This window comes from Odocoileus virginianus, chromosome 8 (assembly GCF_023699985.2).
Source record: "Odocoileus virginianus isolate 20LAN1187 ecotype Illinois chromosome 8, Ovbor_1.2, whole genome shotgun sequence".
Lineage (NCBI taxonomy): Eukaryota > Metazoa > Chordata > Mammalia > Artiodactyla > Cervidae > Odocoileus > Odocoileus virginianus.
This window is the reverse complement of record NC_069681.1, coordinates 22881882-22904798: the sequence shown is the minus strand read 5'-3', so window position 1 is coordinate 22904798 and position 22917 is coordinate 22881882. Positions and strand designations below refer to the sequence as shown.

At 33.1% G+C, this 22917-nt stretch overlaps 1 protein-coding gene across 6 annotated transcripts in view; it reads right to left on the bottom strand.

Moving 5' to 3' along the window:
- Positions 1 to 7974: 7974 nt before the first annotated feature.
- The window catches only part of POSTN (periostin), a 35665-nt gene continuing 20722 nt past the window's right edge, over positions 7975 to 22917 (bottom strand). Inside the window, exons 17-23 of one of the 6 annotated variants that reach the window (XM_070471317.1) lie at positions 20507 to 20587; positions 17188 to 17277; positions 16431 to 16520; positions 15551 to 15628; positions 15082 to 15165; positions 10253 to 10294; positions 7975 to 8776 (exon numbers count right to left, since the gene is read on the bottom strand). In XM_070471317.1, the coding sequence (XP_070327418.1) occupies positions 8739 to 8776; positions 10253 to 10294; positions 15082 to 15165; positions 15551 to 15628; positions 16431 to 16520; positions 17188 to 17277; positions 20507 to 20587 (503 nt within the window). In that variant the 3' untranslated portion in view covers positions 7975 to 8738. The remainder of the gene's footprint in view (positions 8777 to 10252; positions 10295 to 15081; positions 15166 to 15550; positions 15629 to 16430; positions 16521 to 17187; positions 17278 to 20506; positions 20588 to 22917) is intronic. The other 5 variants (XM_070471318.1, XM_070471319.1, XM_070471321.1 and 2 more) reach the window with 5 other exon arrangements.

The following is a 22917-nucleotide window of genomic DNA, read 5'->3' as shown; positions in this document are numbered from 1 at the left end:
AGGCTCCTAGTTGAAAATACAGGTAATTAAGGAGAGTACACTTCATCATGACCCCTAATTTTTGCTTTTTTTGGTAATTATATTGTCTATACCAGCCCTTGTGTAAGGCGATGATCGTACACACGTGACTGAAATGTAGATCTCTTTCTTGATCAGGAAGTGTGAATGCTGTATGTCATGCAGACTCTGGGATGAGAAATAACAGCATGAAAGTGTGCTGTATGGTATGTGTAGTGTAGGCAGAGGAGGTTGAGTGAAGCACAAAAAAGCGTTGTGTTCAAAGGAAGAAATTATTAGAGGGATATGTGAAGAGAAGATATTTCAGGGCTAATTTGAGGGGAAAAAAATGAGAAGAAAGGCAAGAATAACTAAATCATCACGAACTGTAATCAGTGATAAATAAATGAGGCAGTGAGGAGATCCATAGAAGTCTGAAAAAAAGTTGAGTCTCTGGCATGTGTAAGGATATGTGATATGTGTTTATTATGTATAGTATGTGTTGTGTTTTATGTATAAGGATTTACATGTTCCTTCATTTACATACAAATTCCATTAGCAATGTCTTTTCAATAATGTGCACACATATCCATTTAAAATACATTTTCTGATTATAAAAATCAGTGTTAGTGTATACAGTATAGAAAATGATGAAGGGTTTATAAAATACCTGTAAAACTACTTTTGTTGCTATTTTGAGTAATCTCTTCCAAAAATTTTTGCACTTATTGTAAATAGATTTATTCACAAATTCGCTATTGAAAGCTTAGAATGGGAAAAGCCCAGGTGTAGACATTAGGGACCTAGTTGTGGACAAAACAGATAAGATCCTTACCCTCACGGAGTTTATATTCTAGTGAGGGAAGGGGAATATATAATAAACATTAAATATTATCAATAAATTCTGTAGTATGTTTCAGTCTGATAAATGCTATGGGAGAAAAAAAATGCATAGGGTAAAAGAGGTGTTAAGTGCTGTGCTTTTCCTACCCCTTGCATTAATTTTTCCAATACAGTTCTTATGTTTGGCAATAAAATTGCTTAGACAAAACTGTCATAGAGAAACAAGACCCAGGGATTTTATTTGCTTTTTATGCTCATTTTCCTGAAGATGTATTTACACAGTGGCTAAGAAGATGATGAATATCAGAGAGCAGCTTTGGGTCTGCAGAGATAACAATGTAGTACCTATTTTTGGTTGCAGCAGGTTCTCTGCTGTCTTCGATGGCTTTGTACTTTGACCCCCGCAAGGGTGTGAGAGATGATCATTATATTATGGTAAAAGATAAGCAAATATAAACTGTGGCACAAATATTTGAAACTCAGATGTTGGTGATACATAATGGACTGAAGAAAAATTTTAATTGAATTCTCCTGGAACAGGATAAATTATTATTTCAGTTTTTTAAAACCAGATGGTGTATTTTTCTGCCACATTAAGAAAAAAATACAAATTGATTTTATAATAGAGACTTAGCCTAATAAACAGTTTCTAAAGTTTAACTGAATTAAGTTGAGACTAATTTTTAGGAATAATTAATTGAGGAAGGACTTATTAAAATTCCTTCAACTAAGCTGGATCTTTAATTTACACATTGTTTATTGACCTTGTTTCTGTCTGATTTTTAAATTGACATGGAGTATATCTTATATTTTCAAGCTAATTATTCATACCAACCCCTTGAAATTTATTGTAATTATGGAAATTTTTGATCTTTCCTGAAGTTCCAGAACTACCTTGTATGTTTCAGATTTTTTTCTGTGTTTCCAAAACTTTTTCTGAGACCTCATTTAAGTTTAAGAAATCCATTAGTTAATGACTTTATCATTATAAATGGAAGTCATCTAACAGCCTTATTCACATATGGTCTAAGTTTTTCAAGTGTTGTTTTTGGAACCTAGGTTGGCTACAAAATTACTAATCTTTTCTCATATTGCATAGAAATCTCATCAATGAATATTTAACAGATGTTTTGTAAGGCCTTCTGGAGATTCTCAGAAGTGAAGACAATGAGGCTATTTTCAATTAATCTAAATAAGTGCTGAAACCTTTAAGAAATACTGTTCTCAGTGTTTGTTGTTGTTCGGTCGCTAAGTCATGTCTGACTCTTTGCAACCCCATGAACTGCAGCGCACCAGGCTTCCCTGTCCTTCACCATCTCCCTCAGTTTGCTCAGACTCATGTGCATTGAGTCAGTGATGAATGAGAAGACATATATGTTAAGATGAACATAAAAAAGAAATCTCAGTAAATAAAATTCAGCTACCATTTTCTCTTAGTTCTTTGTGTGTGTGTTAGTCACTCAGTCATGTCCGACTCTTTATGACCCCATGGACTGTAGCCCACCAGGCTCTTCTGTGCATGGGGTTCTCCAGGCAAGAATACTGGAGTGGGTTGCCATTCCCTTCTCCATAGACAGCTCCTTATCAGTGTCTAATATATGAGTGCATGTGCATAGCAATGATAGTAGCTATAAGAGACTTCATCTTAAATTCTTCTCCTGTTACTCAGGATAGGTCTGTGTGCATCCTATCAACACATTTCCATCTGGCTTTTCTTATGATTAGCATCTTCCAGTTGGCTGCTCCTATTTAAAGTTAAAGTATAAATGATAACCATAAGATTATGAAATGGAATTAATATAACTAAATTAAATTAGAGTCAATCTTATACTTGTAGGGGAAAAATGGGATAGTAGGGATAAGATTTACTCTCTTGACTAAAATAATTTGGAAAAAAAACAGAGTAAAATTTCCAAAGAACGGTATTCAGGAATGGGGCCTGGATATCAGGCAACAAATGTCAGTGATGCCTCAGAGTCAGGAAACTGGCAAGGTGAGCTCTGTGATTGTTGCAGAGTTCTGTTCTGAGAGATGCTGCAGGTTGCAGTGCAGGAAGGAAGAGTCCAGAGGGGAGACTAGCTGGGTCACGAAGCGATGAGAGGGAGCTGACTGCAGGGAGACTAAGAAGGCTAGAGTTCACAGCACAGAGGACACAGCTGCAGAGAGAGAACTTGAGAGAAATGCAGAGGGCTTCCAACGAGTATTCAGCAAAGTAATCATCAGCATGTGGTTAGAAATATTAGAACATTTTTGAGATAATTGATTATAAATTTTAAATAATAGTTATTAGCCATGCTACATTAGAAAACAAATAGAGACCAGAGGGGGAACAAGCATTTGAAAAGATTAGCAGAAACAGTATCTCACATTCAAAAGAGCCTAGAAAAACACCCGTTCCCACCAGTCAGATTGGAAAATGTCATAATTCACTGGGCACTGGGACAGAACTCAACATGACCATGGCTACATGGCAGTAATAGTTAGCCTCAGACTACACAGATCGGGCACTGCCTAGCAAATCTTAGGAGTAAGATCCAAATAGATTAAACTGTTTCCAAGACATAACTATATCCTAGAACTATATTCAAGAATATTTGTAGGAATGCAGAATATCTAGCACCCAACAAAAAAATAGTACAGTGTGTGAGAACCAATCAAAGTTTACTAGGCATGCAACAAAGCAGGCATATATGGAGAATAATGAGGACAAAATTCAACCCATTGAACTGACTCAGAACTGGCACATTGTTCCAGTAGCAGAGGACTTTGAAACAGTTACTATAATTATATTCCATATGTTCAGAAAGTTATGGAGAGACATGTGAGATATATAAAAAAAGGCCAAATTGAACTTCTAGAGATGAAAACTATAGTTTCTGAAATGAAAAATTCAGGGGATAGATTTAGGGTCAAATTGCACATTGTGGAAGAAAGGGGTTAATCAACATGAAGGTATGAAAGTGGAAACTCCAAAATAAAAGCACACAGAGAAAAAAATAATTAAAAAATGAGGAACAGTGAGCTGTACAACAACTTAAAAGTAGTCTAATATATGTAATTAGAATCCCAAAAAGGAGGGGACAGAATAAAACATTGATACTGGGTTAAAAAAATCAGGTTTGATAAAAATTTTAAAATCACGTATCTAAGAAACTCAATACATCCTAGGAACAAAAACAAGAAAAAAACCACCCCAATGCACATCATAATCAAGTTTTTCAGAAACACTGGCAAAGAGGTAAAAAAAAGCATGTTACATACAGAGCAAATAAACAGAAGACAAGCAAGAAAACAGTGAAATAGCATCTTTAAGTTGGACACAACTAAGCGACTGAATTGAAAGCATTATAAATAAAAAACAGTCAATCTCAAATTGCGTATGTAGCAAAAATAGTTTTCAAAAACAGAGACAAAATAGTGATTTTTTTTTTTCACAAGAAAAATTCAATTTATCACCAGTAGATCTGCACTAAAAGAAATGTTACCAAGGGGAAAATGATACCAGATGGAAATATGGATCTACACAAAGGAACAAAGAACATAAGAAATAATCACTACACTTGAAAATAAATATTTTCTTATTCAATTTCTTTTAAAAATGACCTTTAAAACATATTTAGAAAGAAAATTAGAAAGTACTTTGAGTAGAATAAAAATTAAGCAGTGAAATTTTGTTAGATATCACTAAGCAATACTTAGTGGGGGAATTTATACCACTCAACTATGGTATTAGAAAAATGAAAGTTTTTATGTCAATGACTTCAGCTTCTACCTTAGAAAACTAGAAAATCAAGATCAAAGTAAAATCAGATAAAGCAAAAGAAAGACAATAATAAAGATAAGAATAGAAAATAGTGAAATAGAAAATAAAAACACAATACAGACAAACATAGGAAATAGTATTTTAAATCTATTTTAATACAGTCAGTGTGACATGTCAATTAAGATAGACAAAGATTAATGGAACAGAATAAAAAGAATAGAAAAAATAAACAGAAACATATCCACAAATATATGGATTTTTGACAAAGGCATAAAAGCTGATCAGTAGACAAAGGATAGTTTTTTTTCAGAAAATGGTGCTGGAATAATTGGCTTTTTATAGGAAAAAAGAACCTTGATTCAAACCTTGTACCACAAGCAAAAAGTAATTCAAAATGGATAACACATCTCAATGTAAAAGCTTACTATAATAAAACTTCTGAAAGAAAACATACCAGAAAATTTTTATGACCTTTGGTTAATAAGAGATTTCTTAGATACAGCACTGTGAAAGATGTTAGGTACAATCTGTGAAAGAAAAAAAAAGATAAAAGATAAAGTAGGTGTTGGTATCTTCAGAAACAATGCTTAGAGAGTGAAAAGACAAGTCCCATATAGGGAGAAAATATTTACATCTTGTCTAGCTGATAAAAGACTTGTATCTGTGATATATTAGAAACTCTCAAAACTCAAAGAGTAATTTTTTTTTGTAAATAAAGCAAACCAATTAAAATTGGCGAGCTTCCCTGGCGGCTCAGTGATAAAGAATCCACCTGCCAGCGCAGGAGACAGGGGTTTGATCCCTGACCGAGGAAGATCTCACATGCTGCAGAGAAATTTAGCTTGTGCGCCGTAACTACTGAACCGGTGCCCTAGAGCCCGGAAACCACAACCGAGCTCCGTGCCACAGCTGCTGAAGCCAGCACACTCCAGAGCCCATGCCCTGCAACAAGAGGAGCCCCCCACGATGAGAAGCCTGCGAAATGCACCTGGAGTTGTGCTTGGCACAACTAGAGAAAAGCCTGTTCGGCAATCAAGACCCAGCACGGCTATAAATAAATAAATAAAGTTTTAAAAGAAAAAATAGTAAAATTGGCAAAAAATTTGAACAGATACTTCATCGAAGAAGATATATAAATGTTAAATAAGCAGATGGAAAGCATACATTAGGGAAATGCACACTAGAACCACAATGAGATCACTATAACACTCTTAGCATAGAGACAGTTAAAAAGACTGACCATGGCAGGTGTTGGCTAGAGAAATAGGAACTCTCAGATATTTCTGGTGGGAATGCAAAACAATAGAAGGCCTTTGGAGTATTTGTCAGTTTCCTAAAACTTTAACCATATACCTTTCCTATGATCCTACCATTTCACTCCTACATATTAATGTAGGAGAAAAGAAAGCCAGAAAAAGAAGCCATGCATACTATATGATTCAATTTATGTAGAGGTCTAGAAAATGCTGTTATCTGTAGTGACGAAAAGTAGATCAGTGGCTGCTTGGATACCGTGATCTCAACAGAAATCTCTATAGAGCTTATTTCTCAAACTTAGTGTGGAAAACCTTGTTCACCAGACTTAACTAGAGGGGTTATTTTAAAATTCAACCTTAAATTCAATGCTACTTATGCAGAGGATGGTTAGAAAAAGAGCTGAAATCAAGCAGTGCAGAGTAAGCACAATTTCAAAAAACAAGTTTGTTTGTTTTATTCAAGTTGTGCTTGTTGCGTAATGAACATGTGGTAAGCTGAGTGATGGCCTGATGTAAGAGTACAGTGCAAAAGAAATAAGAAAAGTGATACAAATTTCTTGAGCCTCATATTTTTCATATAGAACTGGAGATAATAAAACTTCAGAATTTTTAAAGGAATAAATATTGTGTATAACAGCATATACTATTCTGCAGCTTCCATTTGTAGAAAGTGCTCTGGCAGGATATTTATTTTATTATTTATCTATTTTAAATTCTTATTTTGTGGTTTTAAATGATTTATCTTCATATAGTTTAACCTTATGTCATTTTACTTGTGTTGTTCATTTCTATTTTATCAATAATTTGTCTTTAAATTTTATCTTTAAATATATTTACATGTGTCAGTTGGCTATCCTTTACCAGAGATATGCTAGATTTTTGTATGTATGCTTAGCAAATACTAATTTTTTTTTTTATTCAATGGTACAAAAAAAATTTAAAAAGCAGGGCCTTAGAACTTAAAGGTGGCAGTCTTTAAAACAACCTCAAGTTCATCTCTACTGTGTATGATGACCATGTTCAAAGTCAAACTCTGTAATACTCAGCTCATTATCAAAAGCAAACCCTGAAGGGAGTGAAATGAATGAATCCACGTACTCTTTGTTCCATGCAATCAATCTGTGATCTTCCAGAAGGTTATTAACAATATGCTGTCTGGTTAGAACAGCCATTTATCTTGATATTAGTTTAGTATATTCCACCAGCGCCACTTTACAAAGCGCCACCTCCTTTTAATCATTTTGGTTAAGTCATGGCAATGGTCTGTCCAGCTGAAATCAAAGTCCAAAGATGTCTATCCGAGTACTGAGTTGGTAGGACATTTTATTTCTTGGCAAGGGCTCTTAAGTTCTGGGCATAAATCTCGCCACTATCTAAACTAGATAGCATTCTGGAAAACCCATGCTATATAGCAATTCCTCAGTCAGTCGTACCGTTAGAACTTAACACCTCACTTCCTTACCTCAATTGCTGCTCAAAGAACCAAAGCTTTTCAGCTACCTCAGATCTCTCCAGGTCCTTTAGTAGTACTCTAGTACTGAGCCTCTGAAGCAAGAGATATCTTTGTTTTGGTTTTCCTCAGTTTTACAGTCTTTTGATTGCTAAGTTTCAACACATGGTGTAATTTATCAAGCTATGTCAAGTTGGTTTCTCAGCAGTGTGGATTCTGATCCCTAGCTGCTCTTATCTCTGGTCCAAGATAAGGATGACATTTGTTGAGATCTGAGTAGATCAAACAGATATCTTGATCATTCTCAGCAAACAAATCGTTTTCTTCTCCTTTGTCATGAAATGGACACTTATGTTACTTCAAGTCTTGGTTAAAGGCATCTCTTTGGCTCCTTCTAAGTTAGCCTAAGCCTAGGAATAATTAACTGAAGTGTTTGTGTTGCTGTAGTGCTGTTAATTCTTCTCTAAGTCCATGGTACATTGTGCGTTACTGGTTTGTCTTTTAGCCCTTTGAAAACAGTAGTTGTCTCATTCCTCTTTTGAATCCTCACAACTTAGCACAGTTCAGGGTTTATATTATATACTCAGTTGATGTTTAATTATTGCTTCACTGTGTAATGATTATTTATGTATCATAATAGTTTTAAAAATTCAAAAAACACTAAATTCATTCAATTTCCTTTAATGAGTATTTGTTATATATATAAAAAAAGAGGTATAAAGTCCTGTTCCCAAGTCCAAATCTCTTATTAACGTAAACCTTGAGTTTTTTTGAATTACCCATTTGAAATAATTGTCTTTATACCTGAAAAATGGATTTATTGAAATGTTTGAGATAAAAAATATGTATTGCAAGAAGCATAAGACAAACATTTCAAGAGTACAAAATTAAGTTGCAGAAATAATATAATTTGCCAGTAAACCCACATTTTATTAGAAATGTGCAAAGCTTTTTGATGTAAAAGTTTTGGTTTTGTCATTTTTTAATACTGAGCACCCATTTTTATTTATCCATTTCCCATGGAGAGGTAACTCCTTGCATGCATTTTATGTCTCCATATGTAAATTCAAGGTTCAATCTTCTCAATGGGATAACAGGTCACAACTCGGAGATTTGAATTGCATTGAATCCACTGACAAGGATTTTCTCTCATGGATTCCAAAGTCAGCTGGAACTCTTCATGTCAAGATGTAAAAGTCTGTAAGGTGTTATGTTTCCCTTAGATTCTATCCCACAGGAGGCTAAACCCACAATCTCCCTCATGTTTCTCATTCAGGAAAAAAAAAAAGTTATTGCATTCAGAATTGTTCAACAATTGCTCTTTTGTCTTGGCTCATTTCTTCACATCAAAGTGGCTTTCATATTTTTCCTTTAAGACCAGGTTGTTGGTTTAGGGTTGTATAAACTTTGTTGTCTGGTGTCCAGATTTTCACTGAGGACGATCTTCCCTTGATCGTCTTCTGGATCCTGATTAGGAAGAAGGCAGAGAATATAGATTGTGAATGGGATGAAATTATAGTGTTTACGAATATGATATTTAACTCATGTGTATGGCTGCATGCTCAGAGGCTTCAGTTGTGTCCGACTCTTTGCGACCCCGTGGACTGTAGCCCGCCAGGCTCCTCTGTCTATGGGATTCTCCAGACAAACACTGGAGTGGGTTGTCATGCCCTCCTCCAGGGATCTTCTTGCCCCAGGGATCGAACCTGCATCTCTTCGTTGCAGGCAGATTCTTTATAACTGAGCCATCAGCAAAGCCCCATCTTATGCATAATTATATCTTTAAAATACTATTATTTGTTATTATAATAAATGCTAAATTATGTTTTCTTAATAATATTCTGTTTATGACAAAACCAAATCATCTTTTGATCAAAGGTATATGAACATAATAAAGTTATGCTTTATTTCTTTAGAAAATTTGGATGATTTTGCATGTTTAAAAGAAATCCAAGATAAAGTTCTCAGTTAAAAATTATTTGTACAATTGAGTCTTTAGTTTCAAATGTCTATATTGGACTAGGTTAAAATCAGATATGCCTATAATGCATTTATAAGCCTTGCAACTTCTTTTGACTATTAGTATGTAATTCTAAGTTCCACAAAGGAAATCTTTGATATTTGATTGTACCAGAATATAAGGTATCCTAAGTGGAAGATAAGAACATGTACATAAATGAAATTATAAAGAAAGTTATAATGCATAGGTGATATATACATGTATATAACCTACACATTATATCAACATTTTGTATATAGATATATTAATCATTTCCTATAAGTGTACAGTACATATAGCTTTGAATTTATTTTTGTCTCAAACTGTAGCTTCATCTTAAATAATAGTTTCATAGAGTTCAGGTGTCCCTGAAACTTATTTTTACTCAACTTTGGTATTCAAGGATTTCTTTTCAAATTAACTCTACTTTAGTCTACCACAGTGGTTCAATATATTTAACAGTATAATTTTCTTTCCTTTAATGTTTGCTTTTCTTACATTTTATTAACAGTGAGTGATATGAAAGATTTATTTTCTGATTCATATCATCAAAATACTTTGCTCAAAATAAAGTGTATTAAAATACTCTCCTTTGGGTGGGATGCTTCAAGAGAACAGCATCGAAACATGTATATTATCTAGGGTGAAACAGATCACCAGCCCAGGTTGGATGCATGAGACAAGTGCTCGGGCCTGGTGCACTGGGAAGACCCAGAGGGATCGGGTGGAGAGGGAGGTGGGAGGGGGTATCGGGATGGGGAATACATGTAAATCCATGGCTGATTCATGTCAATGTATGACAAAACCCACTACAATATTGTAAAGTAATTAGCCTCCAACTAATAAAAAAAATAAAAAAAATAAAAAATAAAATACTCTCCTTTGTTTTGTCTTAATGTAACAGGTGTGCCACTTATGCAAATTACCATAATCAATATATTTACCTTGAACTCTTTTGTTGGCTTGTATCTTTCTCACAGGTGTGTCTGAAATTAAACAGTTGTAGTTAAAAATACTTTGAAATTATGGCTAACATGAGACAGGAAAACATAGTTTAGCAGAAAAGTGTAAAGTTTTAAATAAACATCACTTAAATTGGCAACAGACATTTGTTTTCCTTATATCATAATGAATGTTTACTATTTTTGCAAAACATGTTGTTTTATTATGGTATGTGGAGCCCTGGATGGTATTCTATTTTTGCATGGAATAAGTGACTTACATGACTTTTTCATCCTTTTTTATAAAAAGCATCACTTTATGATGAAAGGATGTCTACTCTCCTATGAAGTTTAGCAGAAGTATATTCCCAGAGATAAGCACTCATTTTTCTCATAGTCATTCATATTTGTGATATATCAGACTTCTGCCTCTATAAAATTCCCACTGTAAGTTAATTTTCATTAACTTTTAATATGTGAAATATGCCAATAAGCAATTCAAGCAGTGTGTACCAATTCAATTCCTGAAACGAGTTCCAATCCAAGACCATTTAAAAATTAAATAGTTAAAAAAAATAAGAGTTCATATTTTAGAATTTCAAGTGTTCATAATAATGCAGTGCTTTGTTGTTACAGTTGCAAAATACTTCCCAATTCTTTATTTTTTCTTTTAACTTATTGACAAGACCACTTGGTCGACTGAAATTCACATTTTCATTCTGTTGTTGGACATTTGAGATCAAGGAATAAATATGGTCCCTATAGCGACTTCGCTTCTCTGCTTACCTTCTTTATTTTTTCTCCAAAGTTTGACTTCTTGATTTTTATATATTATCTGTACTCAACAATGAAGTAAACATTTTTCTATGATATACAAATACATTTTTTTCAATTCTCTGAAATCTCATAAAAGTAAGACATGAAACTATCACCAACAGCATTTTTGGCTATATAATGTCAAGAATTTTAAAAAAAAGAAGGAAATATTAAGCGTTTTTTGAAGAATTCGGTTTCTGCCTACATAGCACATTTCCAGCATGTCTTTTTATTCTGCCTGGATATAAGTTACATAACCATTTACCATATGCATTAATACTATAATAAAATGCAGAACTATGGAAAACCTCCTCAGATTGGATAGTGGGGGAGAGTTTAGGTGAGATAGAAAAGTCTGAATTACAGAGTACGCTCCAACTGATATATTTCCCTTAACTTCAGGTTTATTTGGTCACAAAAAATGGCTTATAGCATATTGTCAAGAAAAGATGGAAATCATTGTATGAAATGGACTTATTAAATTCCAAAGAGCCCTTATCATGCAACTTAAAACAAGATTTCAACATTTCTTTTGAAAACAAGCTCTTACACTCAATTTTCTTTTCTAAATTTGGCAGCATCTGATTAATGCACATCTAATTAACTAACTTGTTAATTTATTCCTATTTGGCTATGACAAAATCAAAATAAGAAATATTCACTGTGGCAAACAAATATCTCTTGAAGAAAAGCTTAATTAAAATGCAGAAAATCAGATTTTCTCTCAGTGGCTCTCTACCACTTCAAACTGAATGACACTTGTATGTCCTGTTTAGAGAAGCAAAAGTGTTAACGTAAACCAATCATTGGAATGATCCCACGAAAATACCCCTCCCCACCATGTTTCCTTAAACACGCAAAGTGTTTCCACTCAATTATCTGCAAGATTGTTGTATTTTTATATAACTATGACTTTGTAAATTTAACGTAGAGCATAAAATATTACTTTGTTGGCCATATTAGTGTGAATTGACCATAATCCTGATAGTAGCTAACATCACTGAGAACATTATTATTATGCAGTGAACATTATTCCAACTGCTATTCATATATTGGTTCATTTATATGTAGGTAACATTACCATTCCCACTTCCCAGATTAAGAAAACAAGGCAGAAACACATAAGTTTACTTAAGTTCAAGTGGGAGCCCAGATTGGAAGCCAGACCTAGGACCTGATCCTCTGTTCCATACAGAGGCCATAAATCTTTAAATGTTGTACTGGCAGATTTATCAAAACCTCAAACAGCTTTTTGTTGTTGTTCCTTTCTCCAAAGCCTACTTTTCTGCAATTTTCCCTTAATTACTTCAGTAGTTTCAGTAAATGTAGTTCTATCTAAGATAAGAGTGAACAACTGTACACATTTTTGAGAAGAATTTTTAGTTAAGGGGTCGGGAGTGTTTCAATAACAAATCATAATATTAGTACCCAATTGACCATCTAGCCAAGTTTTTAAGTATGACCTAAATGATTGAGGAATACATTCAATTCATCAAAATGTACTGTATATACCACAAAATGAGCAGTTCAGATAGAAAACTACAAGCTTTGAGATGAAGATCATAGTTTAGATATAGATCAATTATCAATACTCTGAAAGAAAAAAAAAAGCCTGTCTTGCATGACATAATCTTTATTCACACCAGCTTCATTGGTGTTTCTTGGGATCTAGACAAGAGGACACTTGTTATTCAGTGTTGACCCAACGGTTTTACAGGGCTGGAAAAAAGAAAACTAGAATGTCCAGTTAATGTCCAGGTGTTAGTAACTATACCACTCATGTTGTCTTCCTTATGAGAAAAGAATCCTTGGAAATGTTTTGATAAAAATGTATGCTGTGGCAAGGACCTACTGTATAGCACATGGAACTCTGCTCAATGTTATGTGGCAGCCGGGATGGGAGGGAAGTTTGGGGGAGAATGGATACTTGTATATGCATGACTCAATCATGTATATTTATGGCACAGCTCTGCTGAGTACGCATCTGTAACTATCACAGCTTTGTTAACTGGCTATTCTCCAATATAAAATATAACATCTTTTTAAAAAGCTATTAAAAAATTTATGTTGTGACATTGACAAAACGAATGCTTTATAAGTATGTAGAGAAAACAAACACTGGAAGGTAAAGGAATCAACCTCTGGGATGAACAGAAACCAGAATTAATGAAGGATTCTATTTCTATTGATTAAAATTAGAATATCTTATTCTTGTAACAGGTATTATCTTCTTTTGGCCGAAGTTATTCTTCAAAACTCAGTTCGTTGTTTATAATGGACTTGATAACAGGGGCGTATTGAAGGGGAGGAAAACATACTTACCTGAAGTTTAAGTCTAAATAAATTAAAACAATATATACAAGTGCAACTACTAGTCGGTTCATTCTCTAAAAAGCACTGCCATTCTACAAAGCTGCTTACTATGGCAAGGACTGAAAAAAAAAGAATTCAACTTAATTTTCATAATGTCTGCATTTCTTCACTCAAATCCCTACCTTTTTCTAGTAGAGTGTTAAGCATTTAGATGTAGATAAGTAAATTTTGTATTACAGCTTATAGGAAACTGGTTCTACTGTGGCTTTGGGAGTGTCATATACTCCCAGCAGTCTGAAAGGAAGTCTTGTATTTTTCAGACACATATTTTTCTATTGAGGGGAAATTCAATCACTGGTTCAAAAAAATTATTTATTTTTACTATTGCTGAACAGTATCAATAATATGTAAGAGATTCTGCCTATGTGAAAATAAAGAGTAAGAAAACAGTAATTGCTAAAAATATATACAGTCCCAAAAGAAATTATAACTTTTTGGACATAGTACTATAATTTTTAAAATTTTAAGCATAAAAGGTAATGGGAAACATACTTTGCATAAACACTAAACTTAAGTTGTGTTTCTTAATTCACAGTATATTTCAAAGAACATATTTGGTTTTTCTAAAAAACTTAAATTCTTGTTTCTCTAAAACAATTTCTTAAGTACTATTTTTGTTAATAAAATGAATTAGAAATTAGTAAAACTTCCTTGAGTAATTGCCATTGAGAGTTTGTGTAAGATTTTGAATTCTTTTTCTTCTTTCCTTTTAAAAGTAGGTCCTTTTAATGCCATAGACAGAGAACATTCCATATTTTAAAGATTAAAATTAATTTCATATGCAAAATAATTTATAGCTGCAGGTATAGATTATCACTTGAACTGTTAGAAGAAACAGATAACCCATTCCTGGGAATGTAGTTTTGGAAAATAAAATTGCTAAATGCAATTTTTTTTGCTAGTTCTATGCACTTAAAAAAAATTCATAAACATGCCTTTCATTATGGTAGTGGGGGCAGTGAATACATTTTTTTAAATATAAAAATTATTTCAATTTAGGCTTCTTTTAATAATTACCAATTTTATTTTTTTATTTTTTTATGATTAAAATATTCTTTAGTCTTTATTTCTCATTGTCCCTGGCAAGTTAAGGATATCCACATTTTTGGCAGTCCTTCCATCAAGACACTGGACCTATGTGTTATACAAATTAGATACATTATGAGATATAAATATACTTCCAGTAAACTGAGTTAATAAAATGAAAAAGGGCAGTTGGTTAGTATTATTATTTTTTTTTTCCATTTATTTTTATTAGTTGGAGGCTAATTACTTTACAACATTGCAGTGGTTTTTGTCATACATTGAAATGAATTAGCCATGGATTTACATGTATAATAATTACCAATTTTAAAAGCATCCCTTTTTCACACATTAAGAATATCCTTACAGTTTTCTGTATCAGAGCAAAAAAATATTCACTGCTCCCCACTGAACTTTTTAAAGACTGTTTAAACTAGTAATTCTTTCTTTATACCTCTTACTTTAACCACCATTGACCCGATCAATCTGTTAAGACAGACATGATTCTGTTTTTTAACCTAATTAAAAAACAAACAAACCTGAATGATCAGTCTTTAAAAAGCTGAAGAACTCAGTTATCAGAACCTGTTAAGTGGGTTAGTTGTTTCCCTTTTACTAACCTCCCTGAAGCAGTCTTTTAATTTCTTCATCTTCAAATAAATGACCATCACCACCTTCAATGAATTTGGTGACCTTGGTGACCTCTGAGAGGATACATGTTTATAGCAGAAATTGGTTTATGTAATAAAAAGGCTGGAGATTTGATGCGATACATAATGGCATCTGCCAAACAATAAATTCCAGACCAACACTTGGTTCTTTCTTGGTTTTTAGTGCTATTTTTTGATAAGCCAATTTTCTTACAAAGTTGTTGAACAGTATATAACAAATATAGACCAAAACCATCAATATGACTATCATCTGAGTTTCATTCCCTTTCTTTGGATTTTTTTTCTTGTGTTGGTATGGAACTAGAACAAAGGAGTGAGATAGAGTAGAAAATGTAAAAGGCCTCAAAGATTATTTTAGAATTTGATATAAATAGATAGCTTAGGAAAAGTGACATTCTATTTTTCTAGACATACTGACCTTCTTGCAACAATTTCTTCAGAGTTTCTTCTGTTTCTCCACCTGTAGTTGAAATCCTAGTGTATTTTATTTCAGGACCTAAAGGAAAGACAGTTTACAGAAAGACCTGAAACAAGGGTAGGCACACTTCCTCTGTAGGGGTTAGATAGTGAGTAATTTAGACTTTATGGGTCATATGGTTGGTGTTGCAACTATTCAACTTTGCCCTTGTAGTGTGAAAATAGCCATAGACATTGTTTAAATGAATGGTCACATCATGTTCCAATAAAACTTTATTTACATAAGTATTAAAAGATGGCATGGGCCATAGTTGCTGACTGCTTGTTTAGACAAATACTTGTAAAATGGCTGAATTCAGAATTTTATGCTAATTCACTGGTGGGAGACTGATACAGAGGTTTACTGAAATCATTTATAAATTGTTTTATACTAACTTGCATATATTTTGGTGTGTAGACCTTAAGATTAGTGGAAAATTCAAAGAAGAGAATGGTTTTTCTTTTAGGATTTAGTAACTCATTAATAAATAGCAAAATGAAGATAATGCATTATATAATACATATGTGTATTCATAATAAAAATGCATGCTTATAGATTTGCTCCCAAATTTCCAATTCAGGAGAAAACATAGATTATATATTTACAGTTGGTATTATTTCTACCAAAAAAGAAACGAACAACTTCAGTAACCACCATGAAAATGACTTAAGCCTCTTTGATGATTCTTATAGAGATGTTTTAGGATTAAATGTGATTTGCTTTTTGTAATCCAGGCATAGTAGCCTGGAGCATCCCATGGACAGAAGAGCCTGGCAGGCTGCAGTCCATAGCGTTGCGCTGAGTGCACACACAGAGTTTATAGTATTGAATTAAAGACTACCTGTAATGATCCGTTCTTCCCTTGTCTCTTTTTCGGTTATTTCCACAGGCACTCCATCAATGATCTTGGTATATTTTTTAATAATTGGCTCTAAATTGCGGGAAAAAAATGCATTATCCTCATATGGTGTCTAAATGGCCATAAGCTAGACGTTTTAATGATTAAACATATTTCTCACAGTAATACCATTTAGAAATCAATGATAATCATTTGGAGAACATATCTCAAATAAATTCAGATAATAGAGGTCCAAAAGCTAGTAGTCATGTCCTGAATCTTGGGTAAAGGAGAGAGCCAACTGTCAAGCTAACACTCCATGTCAGACTTGTCTCCTGACTGTGGAATGAGCATTTAGGGAGAATCCAAGGAATTACACATCATTAGAATGGGAAACTTATAATAAGTCCTAGCTGTGGCTTATTAGTCTTACAGAATGTTCATTCTTTCTTCTAAGACCAACATGTTATCTGGTATTGATGTGATTGTTTTCATTATATTCATAATCATCCTTGCATATGCAAAGTAAAGACAGTTTTGTTGGACCTGGTGATTTAATGGTAAAATCGAGTCCAACTAGATCCATTAAAAGGTAAACTATATTTTAATTGATTGGCTAATAAGAATCCATAACTAATAAAAGCTTTCCACCAATGTGTATAAAAGTCAAGAGGAAACATCAGGTATTCAATATATTTAAACCAGCACAATTTCAAAATGTTCAAGTGATCCTAAGTAGGCTACAGGAAATAGAACGCACCTCCATGGATCACTTCAGTTACCGTTTCACCTTCTTTAATCAGTCTGAATTCAGGTTCACCTTCAATTTTGACCTTTGGTATTGTGAGTCCTGAGGCATCGTTTTAGGAGACAAATTATCATGTTAATGCAGTCCTTTAAATTTACCAGAACAGGAAATTTATTTCAACATCGATGTTGCTCAAATGTCAAAGTGCTTTCAGGTTTTATGAAATCGGTTTTAAACAGTTCCCATTGTCTTCAGATTGAGTAGTATTTAGGAGAACAAATGACTCCTAGGTCTATTAGTGTGCTACTCAAATGAATTTCATCAGCTTTAGCATTTCAACTAATGTTTAACTGATCCATCTATTCATAGTTATAAATTCTGATCATACAAAATGTTATATATGAGTACACTTTGTGAATCACACAGTATGTACAAATTTCAGTTGCTCTAATGATAGCTAGTGTAGATCTTACTTTACATACTAATATGTCTATTACTCTCTTTTCTTATTACATTTTAAATTTAATTTTAAACTACTCAGTATCTTATATTTTTTATCTAATGGGCATAACTGAACATCAGAAAAGCCCAACTTTAGGCCTACCTTTAAGATACAAATTTCAGGTTTTATGGGAAAATGGGAGTACTTACCTTCTCTATGTGAATGCTGGAAATATTTACTAATTAATAGTTATCAGTCCTTCAAATGTAAAAGTTGTGTTACATTTGACTTGCAAAATGATTTTGCTCCAAGAGAAAATCATTTTGAATGTTAGAAAGCTGAGTTACTACATTACTACATAGTAATTAGATGAGAAGTTCAGTACATTTAACTCATAGAGTAACACTCTTTAACAGTTGAATGGAACTATATTTCCTTATCTTTGAGAAGGTTTATTTGTTTGTCCAGAAATTGTCAATGTACACCATTACCCAGAATTAAATAGTCTAGGAAGATCTAAAATAATGAAACAAGAGTACAGTTGTTTCAAACAATAAGTATTTCACACCGTGATATTTGATCTATGGGGTCAACGGACATTGAGAATCAAAACATAAGGCCAAGTTTTTAAGGTGTGGAAACTTCAAAGGGAAAGAATAGCTCAGGAGTTTAAGAGCAGGAAGTGACTTAATAAAATAACCAAGTAGACATTTTTTTAGAAGAGCCTCAACTAGCATTTGAGAAACATCCTCCACCCTTATTTCTATGAAGGCAGGAATTTACTACCAAATTTTTTTTTTTCATATTTACTCTGGCGGGCACCTAGGAAAATACCCAGCACAAGAGGGGTACAATAAGTATTTACTGAATTGAATTTCAGTTGATTTATTCCTAATTCTAAAATTTGGTTAAGTACCTTTTGTAAGAAACATCCTAAATTGGAGTCTAATATATGTAGTAAGAATTCAAGAGTTACCAATGAATCAGCAAAAGTTTAAACAGTGAGAAGGAAATGCCAATAGCAATCCTAGGATGACACAATTATAGATGGCTGCCAAGGCAAGTATTAATATTTGTCTCCCTCATTCTGTTATATAAAGTCAAATTTCCAATTTTTTTAACTGAAGAGTTGTTAATGCACAGGTGGTATGATCTCATTTTTCATCTTAGTTCCCTTTGTAGGAGGAACCCAAGTAGAGTTGATGCTCCATTGTGTTCCTAACTGAAGAAACAGTAATACAGTAGAATCCTGTTCACAAAGATTGGGAAGGTAGTAGATGGGTTGAAAGAAGAAGCTTGAAAGAAAAGAGATGAATCTTGGAAAATAAAAATAGTGCATCTGAATGATTTCTACTGAAAAAGATGTGTGCAAGTGATTGTACACGATTTTAGGGAATCTAATTTTTAAAAAATTGTACAAGAATTTTAAAATTAAGGACCATTTTATTTTTTCATTAAAATGATCAAGAAATATTTTCTAAACAAAAATTTCTGTTATTTAACTTCTTAAAGCACCAAATTCTCTCTCTCTTTAAACAACCTAATTTTATTTATTTTAACTTTATCTTTTTGGCCATGCTACATGGCTTACAGGATCTTAATTCTCCAAACAGGGATGAAGCCTGGGCCGCCACAATGAAAACATTGAGTCTTAATCACTGAACACCCAGGGAAGTCCCCAAGTTCTCTTCATCACTATACAAGAGCAATCAAATGCTCAAATGACAATAGGCACAGTATTTTTTTTTTCTAAAGCACAGATTTCAAATACCTCAACTTTAAGTTTTAGGAATGTATTAAAATATAGATAACTACTAGGAAATACACTTTAACATGCATACTTCCAATGTCTAAGTTTTAAGGAATGACTCACTTTTAGAGGAGTCAAAAGTGTTCAGGAAGTTGCCATCTCAATTCATAAAATGAGAAGAAATTTCCAAGTCAAAGATAATTACACTAACAGTTTTCTTAATATTTGACTGATGACATAATCTGTTCTCTTTTTTGAAGACTGGTTCTATTATTCTTTCAGAATAATGAAAAGATAACCTGGTCTTTTTCTGTGACCAGTCACCACAGTAAGATGGCTAGACTTGGACATAAAAATTCTTAAGATCTGATCCTTTGGAAGTTATTAAAACACATGGAATGAAAGGGGCATTGGAAATATTTGAGTTGGCTAACACAGACAGTAGGGGTAGAAAGAAAAGTTACCTGATTTAATATTCTAGTATGATACATCAGGAAATAAGTATACATGCCTATTTAATGTATTATATATGTATACATATAAGAATATATAATACTATATATAATAACATGTAAAATGTGCACACATATTCAAGGCTGGAATTAAGGATTCTAAGGTTTGATTCATTGTACCAACTACATATTTCCTAGGATTAATTAAAAAGTATATCATGTATGGATGTACAATTTAAAAGTTTTCTTCAATATACAGCTTCTGTGCTCTCTGAGTTTGTTGAATAAAAAAAATGTACACACTTTTTTTGGAACACCTTGTAACAGTATAAAAGAGATTGATATGGGGGAGACTGGAAACACAGCTATAAAGAGTACACTATGAAAGAGTCCAGGTGCAGGGAAGAAAGCTCAGAATTTATTTGTTCAGTGAGTATCTGGGTACTAGTGCTAATGCAATGGCAAATTAAGTTCAAATGAAATCAAATACAAGCAAATGTACTGAAGGTATTAGGAATGCACATCTACTCTTCTAAATAAACTTGCATTCCACATTCTGCTGTTAAATGAGCATGCCATCAATACGGAAATACTTAGCATGTTAGTTTCAAAAAGAATGTAGGTACATTCATAGAAATCAGTCTATTACATGGATTTTTAAGGAACCATGTATACATTGATTTTTACCTTCTGTTTTGATAATAGGCTGAAGACTGCCTTCAATCACTTTAATTTTTGGTTCCACAACTTTGGTTATAATTTTAGTTGCTGAAAGTATAGAAAGTGGAACATAAATGATGTTTACATAAAAACAACCTGAATGAAAATGTCTTTTTTTCCCCTTTGGTTTTTGTTGGGTACTGAGGTATCAGATGTGGTAATAAGTTCAGGCAGTCACATACAGGAAATAATTCATAGTAATTATCTAGTATCTTCTCATGTCCAGATGAACTCTGAAGTCCAGTGACTTTGATTTGTTCCAGTGAAATATGTACTTCCTATGTGAGGAATTCTACCTAGAAATCTACAATTTTCAACTGCAGCACTAAAGCTCTTTACCTTCTTTAGTACTTCTTGAAAATACTGGCTGCATAGCAACAAAGACAAATAAACATGATTAATTTCATACAATTCATAATATCTTAAATTGAGTTGTTGGGTTCTTTCTCAGTTAGAAGATATTGAAAGAAAAAGACTTGAAATATTTTTCATGCATTTGATGACAGTGACATAGAAAGGAAAATACAAAAAATTAGTTCAGAATACTTAAAAATGGATTTTTTCAGTCAGCCAGCCATGAGCTCTATGCAACAGATATGATATGATCATGTATTTAAATATTTTGTTACAGGCTAAAATGACTATAATTTTCATTATCATCATCATTTTTATACTGAAAGCTATGTATTTTGAATGTATGTCATCCACCCAACTGAAATAATTATGTGCAAAATATATTTAAAATAGTAGCCAACCATTTGGTCAGCTTTTGGTTGCATAGATTAACTAGAAGTCTGCCTCTGGAGTCAGATACCAGAGCTACTGACGTTTTATCATTTCTCATTAGAGCCCTAAAAGATAAGGGCTCTATCCTTTAGATAAGGAACTAAAGCTGTCTGTGTAGTTGTAACAGATTGTGTTGACACACTACAGACAAGATGTTAGTACATTTGGATTTCTGTCACATTTTCACTTCAGGTGTTTGAAATATGTATGTGTGTCAACTCTTTGAATCCATATTAATGGATTCCAAGGCTTAACTGTGACTGTTTCAGTTATTTCAGATTTAACATGTTGAGATCTCAAATTATGAAACTCTCAAATATATGAAATTGGTGTGTCCAGTTATCCATTCCACAGGTGGTCTGGCCACAGAGAAACCTTTCCATGAAGGTCAAATTCATAGACGTCTCTGCTCCTACTATCAGAATGGGTTAATTAGCTTTAGTTTAAATATTCACTTCATGTTAAGGAACTTGAAGTTTAGAATATTTATTTGGTTCCTAGTTCTGTTTCAGTTTTGCTTTTCTGAATACTTAAACAGTTTTGACAGGTGAAAGGATGAAGATTAAGTACTGATTTTATTCCTTTCCACCTCAAATGTCATATATTTGGCAACATATACTAGAGAGCATTTTCCCCCCATACAATTTAATATGTAAGGTATTTAGGGGACAAGAATAGTACATAATAAGACAAAGAAATTTTAGAGACAGGTCAATAAAGGAACATGAAAATGGAATCTTTGGTTTAATTAGTCTCAACCTCTATCTGAACTATGCTTCCAAGTAACAGCATACACGTCAGAGAGGAGTTAAAGAAACGTTTCACATCAGAATGTAAATCTCAGAGCTCTGTCAAGAGCTGTGAGTAGGTAGGCAAGATTCATTAGAATTGCATAATTTCATAAAATGTAGATTATCCTCTGTGAGTAGGTATCCAATGTAAGAGGAGGAAAATAAATGAATTATAATATTTTAGGTCATTGTAAGCAAAATAGTGCATTGATATATAGAGAAAGCGGTGACCCTCTCATGGATAAAGTAGGGAAATGTAGTGCAGACATACATTTTTACGGAGGAAGATGACATAGCATTTCTGATGAATAGAGCTCATAATGTTTTTTGATTTTTTAATAAAATATATCTTTAACAAGACTGTATACTTCCAGACTGGAATTTAAACCATGTGGAAGTATAACTATTTCCAACTAAGTCTTTGAAACAGTGCTGATCCGGCCTGATGCTAGGATTGTCCATGTCATTATTACATACTTGAAATCAGTAAGAGCAGCAGACATTTTGTTTTGCTCCTTACATCATCTTTATGCCTTTTCCATATCTGTTGTAAATCTTAAGGAAAATTTTCTTAATTAAATAACAGGATGCTCACAGTATAAAATAGAACAATTCTAGCTAAGATAAATGTACAAATGGGAGCAATGCTTTAGCTACTAATATGTTTTGAGTGTTGAACTGTAGAGTCAAAACAAAATGAATAAGAATTTCTGCTTTGAAAGCTGCAGTGGAAAAGAGGAAAAGACAAAGAAAGAAAAAACTACACTCAATAAGAAATACTATGAGTTAACATTTATGCAA